Source organism: Labrus bergylta, chromosome 16 (genome assembly GCF_963930695.1).
Source record: "Labrus bergylta chromosome 16, fLabBer1.1, whole genome shotgun sequence".
Lineage (NCBI taxonomy): Eukaryota > Metazoa > Chordata > Actinopteri > Labriformes > Labridae > Labrus > Labrus bergylta.
This window is the reverse complement of record NC_089210.1, coordinates 25,342,132-25,355,189: the sequence shown is the minus strand read 5'-3', so window position 1 is coordinate 25,355,189 and position 13,058 is coordinate 25,342,132. Positions and strand designations below refer to the sequence as shown.

The following is a 13,058-nucleotide window of genomic DNA, read 5'->3' as shown; positions in this document are numbered from 1 at the left end:
CCTATGGTCTTCTGAGTGCAACTGCACCGTCATAAGTCACATTGTGCTGTTGCCTCCCCACATAGACAATGTGCATCTGTCGACAAACAGAGGGCAACGATGTTGTGAGAAGCCAGAGAACCATGTCGACTGACAAGTTACAGTAATATTACCAGATTTTGAGCAAATATCACTCTGCAAGCATCTACAGCCTGTTGTTTGCAGACTGTTTAAATGTGGAGTAGGCTATGTGTATGTGTATCCAAATGTTAGCATGATGTCTATAGTAAGTGGCTGAATGCCTACATTGGAGAGGCTAACTTAAAACATGCTAGTTTGTAAGGCTTTAATACCTATATCTTACAGAGAGCTAATGTTTCCGACAAGGAAAGAGAACGTTTTTGGCGCAAATAGGATTAATTTATGTTTGAATGCAAGCCCGCAACCATGCATATTTAATATGATATGTTTAAGCATTCTATTTACACATTACTAACTGCTGATCCAAGAAGCTCTCTCCAACATGTACAGGCCTGTCCAATATTTCCTCTAGCCTGGCCGTTTAGCTTGGTCACTCTTTCTTTTTTTCTTCTTAGCTTCATTCATAACAGATCTATAAATCAGGCTTTAAGCATTCTGATAATCTTAGGGTGGCTAGAAACACCTCCTTAGCCCTTCCTGATGTTTCCATGTCACCCCTGCTTTTATGACATGGTTTGATATATACAGCAATGTGCACCATTGCAGAGGGGTGGAAGGCTCCCATCAATTGTAATTAATCCTTAATTAGTCAGGATTAGGCGCTCCGCTCTGAAACTCTCCCAACCCACTGCCACCAAACTAATGTAATCCATCTGAGACCACATTTACATATCTTTAATTAAGGAGATGCCGGCTTCCTTTAAAAGCCTAAAAGCAGTGCGAGAGGCATCAACATTATGAGAGGGAGGGCACATGAGATAAAGAGGCAGGAGTCTGCCCAGTGGGTGTTCCTCAACCAATACTGATGGGTCACTCAATATGTTCCGATTTCTTGTTGTTGGCCATAAACTAGTTGGACATATGTGGCTCCAAATAAACAGGTCAGTGTACAAATCATAGCAACTTGCCTATATTTTACAAGCAAATACAACTTAAGCTCTGCCTGACCCTATATGTGTGCCCACATTCTGAGTGTTATTTAGTCAAACTTGTCAAAACCAACCTCAGATAATATACCAATAATACATTTTCTATTAACTTCATATATTGCTCAGTTTTTTTGTGAAACTTCAGCTCCTACTAAGACAACCAACATGTGAGAGAGCATGTGATGCACGGATAACTATGAACTACATTCAAACCATCTTTGCTGTAAATGCATGTTAACAATTAGAAAATGATACCCAGTCTAACATATCAAACTACTCTTGTCCCACATTGATAGCAAAACACTACTCCATAAATCATGACCATCATTTTACAGCAAGTTGAACGACTCCGCTGAGCGTCACCCACTGAACTATATACTACAGAAAACAGTTTTCCTTGTCTACGTACAGAAGCCAAGTTCCTACAGGAATAATACCACATGGGGAAATCAGTTGGGCCACACACCATTAGGCCTAGGCTGAAGGTTGGGGTCCTCTGCCTCCCCAGTTTGAGTTGGGGGTGGGAGGCGTTGGTGTGTCTGTCAGGGCCAGGGGTCTGTGTGATATTAGCCGTCTGCCAATCTGGCTTGGGGAATGGACACCGAGTAATTACTCCTGCTCTTACTGCCTCATCAATCTCCCTGTATCACTCCTGCACCTCACACCCCACCCCCCTCACACACTATCTTTTTTTCCATTCTCCTCTGTAAAGGAGCATGGTAAAGAAAAAACAATTGAGTGGCAGGACACCACAAAACACCACTAGAAATTTCGTAAAAGCCAAAGAGAAAATCCAGCATGACCAGAAAGTGAGAGTATATAGAAAATATTTCAATGATAGAAAACCAAAGGATGTCAACACATGGCAAGCTGACTGATCTGACAAAGGTTCAAAGGTCAGTTCTTGTTTTAGACACAAGTTATGGTAAACCTGAAAATAGGTTTGGTAGCTTCACATAGATTACATTTCTGCAACAAACTATTTTTATCGTATTCACACTTTGGGCTTGAAAGGTATTATATGCCTTTCCTCATGTAAATATAATAGACCTCCAGAGGTACCTAACAACTCGTAACATTTTACAGCTCTCCTCTAAATTGGGCTCTTTGAAAACAAATAATAATTAAGTTTCTCAAATGGGCCATGTGAATCACTAGACTTAATGTTCTTTACCCTGTCCAATTTCTTGGTGTACACAAATCTAAATAGATCAATTGACACTAAAGGTGATATCCCTTTAAAAATAGAGGGGTCACAACTGACTTTGAATACGGACTGGAGTAAAACATTTTGTTGTCATCTCATATGTGACAACTGAAAAAATAAATGAGTTTCTAAAGGTGTTTATTGATATGTGAGGACTCACATCACATCTATGTGTGCCGTTTAAAAATATTATTTTTGTGTTTTTACATCAACACTTTAATTCAATTAACATGTTGCTAGAGCTGTTTGGTTGTTGAAATTGTGTTGTTTTGCATTTAGACAGCTTAAGTTCTGTGATTACTAAGGTTAAATTGTAATTTCATTGAAGAATTCACATGGTTTGCTTCTAAAGTTCTATTACACTGACTTTATGGAAAATAATACAAGGTTCTCTTTTCATAAAACTTGAACTACATAACAACAAAGGGCTGCACTTGTATGGGTGTGTTTGAACAGGTTACATTTCACAATATATATGAACCACCAAAGCATTATTACTTGGTCTTTAATATTCTTTTGAGGTTGGATTGTAAAACACAGTAGCAATATTTATATAATCATTTGTTTGGGCTAAGGAATTTGTTTATTCTGATTACATTCTTAATTGTTTGGATTTTGACAACATAAAAATCTTTGATTTTGTCTTCATTGTATCTATTGATAAGGTAAAAGCCAGGGATTCTTTATTTGTTAAATGTAGCCAGAAATTGTGATGGGAATGACAAACCAGAGAGTGAGTTCATTGAGTTTGCCATCTCACCAATCATCCACCTTTTCAAAACATTAATAAGATGTGATGATAGGTTGTCAGCAAACTGCTTCGCCAACAAACTAGTTAAGTGCTGTAAGCTCTGCTGACAGGCATTGAATCTAAGATGTTGGTGCTTGTAAAGGGAGTAAAACACTTTCATGCCACCTGATTGGATGATTACGGTCAAATTATTAAACAATATAGGCCTGCTATATACCAACACGGAATAAGCTATGTATCTGTTATGGCAAACTCTTAGGATGATGTGAATATATAAAAAGAGAAGAGAAGAGAATTAAAGAGCCAAAGACGAGTGCTCCAGACTCACTGCCACAATAGTTCATAATAAAATTGACAACCATAGACCTTTAATAGTAACAGACATCACAGGATAAGTCACCTCAGTCTCTGATGGGTAGGGTGCTGGCCAGCGTGCAACTATTTCTACATGTAATTCTAAAGCCGGGCGCACACTGCATGATTTCAGGCTGATTTAGAACCGATGTTTTAACCACACCACTGATTTTGAAGTCGGGGTCGTGCAGTGTACGTCATTGGTCGTGCAGTGTACATTAAGTCACAACAGCTGATCATGGCCCGGTCAGATGCTCCAAAACAGTTGGAAGATTTTCTAGCATGTTTGACATTTCAGTCATACAACTACACACGCTGGCACAGTGACGATTTCCTGGACTTTAGGTATTTATTTTACTGATCGTGCCTGCAAAAACAGACAGCATCCAAAATCACCATGGCAACAGCAGGCCGGCCTGTTTAATATGTTTTCGCCCTCCTATCATGATAGAAAAGCTGCCCCTTCTATTTTACTCGTAAAGTGTGAGCTCTCAGGTCGTGTGCGACAATCAGGTCGTACAGTGCGAGCACATATATCATGAGCTTTAGTCGTGTGTCCTAAACGTTTCAGTTGTACAGTGTGAGCTAACATTCCACGACAACTTTTATATAATGGTACAGTTTACGCTGTGATTATGCTGAAAATATTTTAACTCTAAAGCCAGTTGAAAATCTATTCTTATATTCATTTAAAACATGTCCAAAAATAAACAGGGAACATTCAGGCTGGAAAAAGAGGGACTCAAGAAGGGTGACAGAACAGAGTGAGTGACATATTCTTTGTTGTCAATGCATAAAAGTAAGGAGAACACCTCAAACATGTCCTAACTAAATAAAAAACTTCTGAGAGTAACTGCAGTGGCTTGTGAGAGATTTTGGCATAAGCTGTCCCATTGCACCAAGAGCTATTTTTACAGCAAATACCCATGAGAGTGAGGGAGAACAGAACTGAGTTGAAGCAAAGCCACTGGCTCTCAACTTTGATCATTTCCCGTCTCCCTCAACATGCTTAAATTTATTTTTTGGGTTGTATGTTGAGCATTAACAAGTTTCAAATTTCACATTGATGGAGGTCATGCTTAAAGTGAGAGCTCAGGACAGTGCAGGCAGTGTCTTACAAAGGGTTTGTTTTGGGGGTGGTGGTGGGAGAAGGGTACTGGTATTAGCGCAGAACATTTCCTTTACAATGAAAACAATCTAACGAACTGCAGCACTCAGAGGAATTCACCACCCATCCCCCATATCCCCACCTCCCCTCCTCCTCCTCCACCACCATTACATTACCATATCAAAGCCCTGAGTTCAGAGCAAGTCTTCTCTTTCAAGAATGGGAGCGAGGCACAGGGAGGGAGGGGGAGAGGACAAGACCGAAGGAGTAGGAGTAGACCCAAGACCGAGTTTGCTTTTATCCTTGTTCAGTGTGTGTATGTGTGCAAAGAAGACAGTGTGTGTATGTGGTTGTGCAGACACAAGTGCATGTTTGTTAGTTTAAAAAAAGACCACAGAAAATCCATGGAGATACAAGAGGACTACAGATTGGGTTTTCCAGAAGCTGCACTGTAGAGAAGTCAATTCAAATTCCAACGGCACATAATGGGGCCTGCAGGGGGTTGGAGGGAGAAGCAGAGAAAAATGCCAAAGCAGGTACACAGTGTAGTTAGGGGGCACTATGTGGCAGATGGCCAGCAGACTATAGGCAAAGATCTTTATATCACATGGTTAGCATGTTCACTTTAAGCATAAATGCATTGTGTAACTCAACGCCTCGTCTGTTTGTTTGTTTGCTCAGCCTACTGTCGGAGTACTTATAGACCCTCTCTCCAGTTTGCCAGAAGACTAAATGTGAAAATCAAAGTGAATGGCATTAGGGTAAATAAGACCACTGGTTGCCTGGGAAACAGTGTACCCTGCCCCACTCACTCAAGCCTAGCCTTTACTTTGGTCCAATCACTGGAGAGCAATAATACATTATTGACAGAGGGCCACAACAGGCAGCAGTGCAGCATTTTCAAATTGCATTTGAACAAGAGAGGTTTACTGTTAGAAGACACACACGGATAGTGAAAGAGAGAAAATCAAAGACGGACATGGGCACAGAAAGAACTGCAGAGGGAAAGGATTCAAAAATGCATCCCATTTCCAGCACCATAGCCATTAATCTACCATCCATCCCAGGCCTGCTCCTTTGAGTCGTGCTACAATATGTCAGATAGCTGATTCGAATAGCTATCAAGACGAGAAAACCAGCGTTTACTTAGTTATTCAATGTGTAACATCATTGAGATTTTTATATATATATATATATATATATATATTCAATCAGACCAATCATACAATTCATTTAGCTTCATTTGTTAAGTGGCAGAATAGTATATTTTCTTTGCATATTGTGTTTCGATGAAGATACTACTTGTAATATAACTCAATCACCCTACACTGTTTACTTGAATTTAAACAATGTGGGAGAAAAGAGCAGCTCACTGAACTGAAACAGCAAAGTAGTTTGGACTGTTAAGAGATTAAGCCCTATGAAGACAATGAATCTGCATGATGTCAGTTAGCTGTGCATGACATTTTTTTCAGGATCAGGTTATTTTTTTTTAGTTCCAATAACTTTCATACAATAAGTAGTCGATTTACGTTGTCATCAAAATACAAGCAATTGCCAACTACCCTTGTTTTTACAATAAATTAGCTGAGCTTAGCTTATTTACTTTGAGGACTTGCTTTCATCATCATTTTAGGTAGTATGTGGCAAGTTGCAACTTTTTTGTGGTTTTTACAGTTTGTTGGACAAAAACATCTTGAAGATATTAGTTTTTACTCTGGGAAATTGTAATTAAATGTTTCTTATTCATTGACTGATAGATTAATCCTTTATTAATGAAAAAACAACAGTTTATCATTTGTTAATGAATACATTTGTTCTGTTCAACATTCTGTTGAAGTGTTACTTGAAGCAATATGCTTTTATTCCCCTGCATTAGTTTGGTGATTGCACCAATAATGCCTCTTCTGTACATTTGTTCATCATTTTCAGGTGCAAAAGATTTAAACGTTTTCATTCAGGAACTTCAAGTCACACCAAAAAATTGGATGCAGAAGTAAATGAACTCAGAAGCTGTTGGCATGTTCTGCAGGAAGTTCTGCCATTAACCTCAAGTTCTAAAGCGATGCATCCAGTAAGATCGGTTTCTGCAGGTCAGTTTGAAGTCTGGACAGTGGCTAATATTTGTTTCATTTGCTGCAATGACTTTTCCAAGTCAAAAACATTGTAATGCCATTTTAGAAGAATCCCATACTGTAACATACACAATATTTTAGGCTAGATTAGTACTTTAATATAAACAATTCATATTCAATGCACAGATTTTTCTTTTGAGGCTGAAAAAATCCCCTTAGTGTCAGGGAAACTGGAGTAAAGGTGTACTACAACTTAACTCTTTGTGAGAACCTGTAAGAGCTAGGAGTACAAAGAACAAGTGAAGTAGAAACTCACCAGTTTTCTCTTTGATCTCACAGAGAACGCTGAAGAGGGCTGGCTTCATTCTGTGACAGTTCAGGGCATGTTTCCTGTAAAAGACGAGAGGGAATAAGAGAGGGAGAGAGCGAGGAGGATTACGATAAACAGACCTCCATTTCAAAATAAGATAGAAGAGCTGTATGTATTGTGCATACAGCATTTCAAAAGTTCAGTGCAACATAGCAGGTCAAAGCCATGTTGCTCAAAGGCATTGTCAATAGCTAACTGTCTTTGTTAGCGCAAAATATATCTGAAGTGTCAATCTAAACTAGCAAGAGTAATGCTGTCATTTGGTTGCTTTGCACTGTTGGAAAGGTAATGATGCCAAACCTCAAGGTCATTATTACGGAGGACCAGATTCCAAAGTTAATACGTTGTTATACTTTCCACAACTTACAGAGAGACTAGCTCTTTGAAAGCTGATTGGTTAAAATTATCAGAAAAATTATGATTAAATTGCAATTTGAATATGATCAGAGACGTTTATTTTATTGCCATGCAAATAGAAATTGATTGAGAAGAGTTCAAACTTCTACAGTTCACAATAAGAGACTAACATTTTAATTCAAATACACATCAATGTAATAATACAATTTAAGTGTGTATAAAACTGTACGAGAGGAATGCTGTAGCAAAGTTGGGACTATGAATTTACTCTCAAGTTGAGTACTGTACCAACACGAATATCGATTTCATCAAAGTGAGGGAATGGCTGAGAACAGATATTTTAAAATAATTTTGTCCACATTCAAACACATGCGTGAGGCTCACACAACAAAACATGTACCCAATCATGCAGTATTATATGCTTCACGCATAAAGCTCCTTTTGCTCCCTCATATTTCAGATAGTCAGGAAGGTCATACATGCTCCATAGTTCCTGCACCAGGCTTTGACGCAGAAGTTAAACACCGTAAATGCGTAGGATAAAAATGATAAGAAAACAAAAAGAAGGTATCAACATGGCGAGTACTAGAGCAAGAACCATGTGCTTTTGGACAGACGAGGAGACACACTATGATGTGTCGGCTGAAGGAGTTAAACAAATATAAGTACATCGATCTCAGGAAAAAACGCTTGCCACTTGCTAACTTGTTTTGTGGAATGCTTGGGAAGTGATGTAATAGGTCAACAGGAAGAAGGTCCAATAGTTATGGGCTAAAAGGGGGGAAATTTGTCACCTACTGAAGCATAATTGAACATACTAACGTAAAAAAAAAAAATCAGTCCTTCACTGGTACTTGTATACTGGGATAGGGACCGTAGTCCAATTAAATGGCCTAATCATGCTATAACTATATTTCGACTTAGCTGTATATGTAAACATACTGAGTGGCAACAACTTTAATATGGAAAAATCCTTTTGAAGTTTAGAGAAAAACTAAACTAAATTTGTATGAGGGCTCTGTTCTTTGATTTGCATTAATTGGAAGAATATGAAACAAGAATAACCTGAAGATCCTTCTGGAATAAGAAATGTTTTCCCAAAGACATTGCCAAATACACATTAAAAACAACCACAGATGAATATGATTTGGCTATACCTGACCTCAACACCAATTCCAGTTGTGAATGTCCACTGCAGAATTAAAAAAGGGAACTATCGAGACTAGCAAATAGTGCACAGACTTTCTCTATCCCAAAAGACTGCTTTTCTTTAAGAATATTTGGGAGAATTAAGTACAGATTAATGTGTAGAGCATTTAATTTGTAATTTTGTTCACCAATTCTGTCACTGCTGGATTTGAGTTGGGGAGGGCTGCCATCATGGAGGGTATGAGCAGGAGGGGGAGAGGGAGGTGCTCATGCGGTCCTGTACTGACCTGTGCTGGAAGTTGAGTGGCAGGCCACCCCCTGCCATGCCCCCCCCTGCTCTCCCTCCCTCTGTGGGGTCGTCTGATCCACCCCAATGCGCCGGCGATTCCTCTGGCCAGCATCTGAACATACGGCGACAGGGTGAGAGGATGAGGGAGGATGGTGCGCAGGAAGTGTACTCTGCAACACCGAGCTCTTGCGCTGCCCTGACCACTCCCCATCCCAACACACTGCCACCCTATACAACAGGGGTGTCATGCTTATGTGAAACACCTCACACATCAAGTTGTAGATAATAACCATCGATAGGGTTGATGTGTGGATGGCAAAGATGATCAGAGTTAGGAATGAAGTTGAGAAAGACTGTACATTTTAAGTCATACTAACTGCTCTCTGATTGCAAACCTATGTTATCAAGCCAACTGCATAGAAGTCCAGAAGTCTGGTCATTTTTTGGCTTTGACCTAAATTGAAACATTTGGCAATAAGCAAACAGTAACAATTCAAAACATAGAGAAAGTGAATCAGCTAATGCTATACACTTACTGTTCAAAAAACTAATATTTTATCAACAGAGTTGTTTTTATCTTTTATATGCAGACCATCAAGGATTCGATTAGCACATACCACATGATTTACATCCAGAACCAACCATGAGCTTGATTCCTTTCAGTATTTATATTTCACACGTAAACCTGGAAAGGACAGACCATACAGCTTGGACAACTCTGGCACTTCTGTTGTAGCCGCACCTTTATTAGTTTTTTTTTTTTTTTTAGAATAGCCTATTAACAGCAAGTATGAAGTATGCTACATTATTTATCATATCATTTGCCCTTTCAAATCAAATGATTTAGATTTATATTATTTAATTCATCAAAGTAAAACTGTTCCAGCACAAATCATGCAGGAAAAAATAGCCACGAAGAAGAAAGTATAAACAGCTACAGGGAATATTCCAAAGCAAAAATCTTTGCAATACTTTGTAAATGGAGACTGATTAAGTCTTCAAACTTGTAATGAACAAAAGGTAATATCCCAGTATTCATAGGCGGCTGGTATAGTATCATCCCTCCCCCTCACCACCATCTCATTAATAGAAACTCGATTTGCGGACAGCTGCACTCGCGTACACATTATAGGAGAATTGATTGCACCCAGCACACAATGAAAAGGATGAACACCAGGGAGGGAGGGAGTGAAAGAGGAGTGAATTAATTAAGAGAACCAGGTGGTCAAATGTTGGGTGGAAAATCACTAGCTAATGACACATCACACTGTGGCCACAGTCTTGCAGTGGACGGTTGTCTTTTGTTGAAATACTGACGCTTCTTCTGAAACTGACCTTATGCTCCTTAGCCACATGGCAAATGAGTGAGGGTCAGTTGCTCACTGCAGTGCGTGTTCCCTAAATAATTTTATGTAAAGATCCCTCTCACACGAATGATAATAGATAAGTCAAATAAATGAATGATTGCTGTCATCACAGACACACTTGGCTGATAAGTGGGACAATTGAGACATCCTTAGTCTTAGTTTAAATTAGGCCCTCATTTACATATCAATGGCTAATGTTACTGACACTCATTGAGGTGTAGCATCATATCGGATACATGTTACAATAGGACAAATCAAGTTGTGCATATGCTGTTAAGTAAAAGTGAAAAGCTTTTTAACGTGACTAGAGGACCTAATTTCTCCCAGATACCCCTGGCTAAAGAAAAGTAAAATGCAGTGTCTTTTTAAAGACAATTTTTAAGTCTTTGGGGCGCTTCTCCGTGGTTTTGGATAACAGCTTTATAGAAGTTTGCATTGCCTACTTTCTAAAGCACAAAGTGACATAGGGAGATGAGAAGAATTTGTTTATACGGCGGTCGAGGAAAGACCCAAACAAATAGCTCTAGCATCATGAAACTACTATTTATTTTTCAACAAAAATCAATGCTCCGCAAATACAGCTCTGGTTTCAGGCAAGTTGTCATATGCATATTAGAAAGGCTGGCGTCTCAGACTTAGTATGAAGTTTAACTTTGAAAATTAACCTTAAACAAAATTAACATAAACCGCGTATTTAAAAAGTGTACATGTTTTCCACCTAAAGTTTACGAAAAAAAAACAAAAAAAAAGGCTTTGTAGTAACAAAGAACCTCATTAGACACTAACATTACAACCCTTCATATGCGTTTGTTCAAGTTATTTTGTGAGAAAATGTATTGTTTTTAGAAGTGCATTATTATAGTTAGCTTACTGCATAAATGCTGCAGTTGCAGAGAATCACAAATGAGTTATTCTACGAAAGGCTTCAGTTCTTGAGAAGAAAATAAGACTAATACAACGCACTTTAGCTTAGCCTTCTTGTGTGGAAAATGGCTCTTCGCCTGTCTTACCTGGCCTGTGCTTCGTCCAGGCTTTCGTCGGTGATGGCCATTATTTGCTGTAGGATATCCCCTATGTCTTGTTGAGGTTGACCGAGGGACTGTTGTTTCCTAACCGAGTCTGGGTCGCCGACATCGCCTTGTGTTAGTCCACCGAGTCCGGTGAGACCAGTCATCATCCTGGTCTGGTCATCCATACTTTCAAAGAAAACTCGTCGTTTTCCTCAGTCGAAGAATACACACAAATAGCTAGCTTGTTAGCTAGCTGGCAAAGTATTTTCTGCGACAAATCATACAACACTTCTTTATGAACCCGACAACAATTATCCCAAATTAGTTTAGGACCACTGTCGTAAAACAGATCGGACACACACGCTTTTCATTCGTGTATGTTTTCCACTTCAAGTCAATAAACGCGGCCAGGCTAACGTTAGCTAACCAGCGAGTGAAAAGCAGCTAGGTTAGTAGCCCAGCAGAGAAGCAGCAGGGACACACATGCACAGACTGTGTGAGATGGCCAACAGCGCCTCGCACATTTTCAAAAAAAAAAAAATGTTGAATTGATACATATAACAATAGACGAACACTCTTGTCTATGTATAAAAGTCGGAAATTCACAAAAGAAATAAAACGACAATACAGCAACTAAGCTTTCGGTCCGTTTAGCTCCAGTCAGATCTCAGACTCCGGGTTACCATTGTTATTGATGTCGCCTGAGTGTGGGGGGACGAGCTGCGCGGAGAGGTGTGCGTCGAGCCTTAAACTCATACATAATGCTTTAGTGGAGTTCATCGACAGACTTCAGAAGAAGATACATGTGTCGATGTTCATATCAATTAGCTGACATTAAGGCTGATGATTAAGCACAGCAAAAATATGACTGTAACACAACTTCCCGGACTCCGTGAGTGCACTATTCCTCCAGGTGATATCTCCTTTTATTTGGCCTTTACAAAAAGAATGCCTCTGACGTCATCATCAGAATTTCTGTCACGATTGTAGTTGGTAAAATGCATTCCCCTTCATTAAAGGTTATATCCCATAATGCATTTCTAAAAACTTTGAATATATATATATATATATATATATATATATTCGTTTGAAAGGCCTATAAGGACTTGGATGGCGTGCTGTAGGTTATACGGTTATTTTAATACACAACTATTAACACCACAAAGTATTGTGTAATAATGCCCCTCATTATCTGATTTTTGATCTGCTAAAAATATGTTTGGACATATGCAGAGCTTAAAAAAACAACACAAAAAACCAACCCTAAACTCCATTCTCAAAAAGTAAGGACTGAAAATGATTTGGTCCCTTAAGTTATGTCTAGGCAATCCTCTAATATCCTTTAAGTCAATTTGAGTAAAATGTGGCAATTTCAACAGCAATATTCAATATCAAGGCAAAACGGATCAACCTAGAATATCATTCTGTCCTAAATCCCCAATGAATGAAACAGCCCATCAGTTTTCAGTATGAAAATGTTGACAGCACAGATTGAAAACAAGTGTCCTTGTTTTTTGCAAACTGGGCATTTCTGCTGTAGTTTATCACTCAGATCAGAGAGACAGCTTTCCAAGACGAATGGGTGACTGAATGGATGTGGAGGAGAGCTGCAGCCAGCCTTGCTGTACTGAGAAAAGATGATGGGTGTGCATGAGAGAGTAGGACCAAACTGGCAATGGTTTATGCTGACTCTCTACACATCCATCTACTGCAATCTGTAGCTAATCAATCTAAAGTTAGAGACAAAAAGTATAGAGAATACAATGAAGTTAAGCAGTAATGTTCTTTACATGTGCATGTAGTACAAGTCACAACTCGGCTTTCCTGTTGGTTATGTCAATCAGCGGATTTTACCCACAAGATAAGTCAACTCTCCCACAGCCAAGCTTATGCACAAAGACATATAACCCAA

At 39.1% G+C, this 13,058-nt stretch overlaps 1 protein-coding gene across 4 annotated transcripts in view; it reads right to left on the bottom strand.

Annotated features, from left to right (window-relative positions):
* Positions 1-12,044, bottom strand: part of pbx4 (pre-B-cell leukemia transcription factor 4) — a 29,913-nt gene extending 17,869 nt beyond the window's left edge. The window contains exons 1-3 of one of the 4 annotated variants that reach the window (XM_065964567.1): positions 11,147-12,044; positions 8,768-8,881; positions 6,921-6,994 (exon numbers count right to left, since the gene is read on the bottom strand). In XM_065964567.1, the coding sequence (XP_065820639.1) occupies positions 6,921-6,994; positions 8,768-8,881; positions 11,147-11,331 (373 nt within the window). In that variant the 5' untranslated portion in view covers positions 11,332-12,044. The remainder of the gene's footprint in view (positions 1-6,920; positions 6,995-8,767; positions 8,882-11,146) is intronic. The other 3 variants (XM_020640874.3, XM_065964568.1, XM_020640875.3) reach the window with 3 other exon arrangements.
* Positions 12,045-13,058: the final 1,014 nt, after the last annotated feature.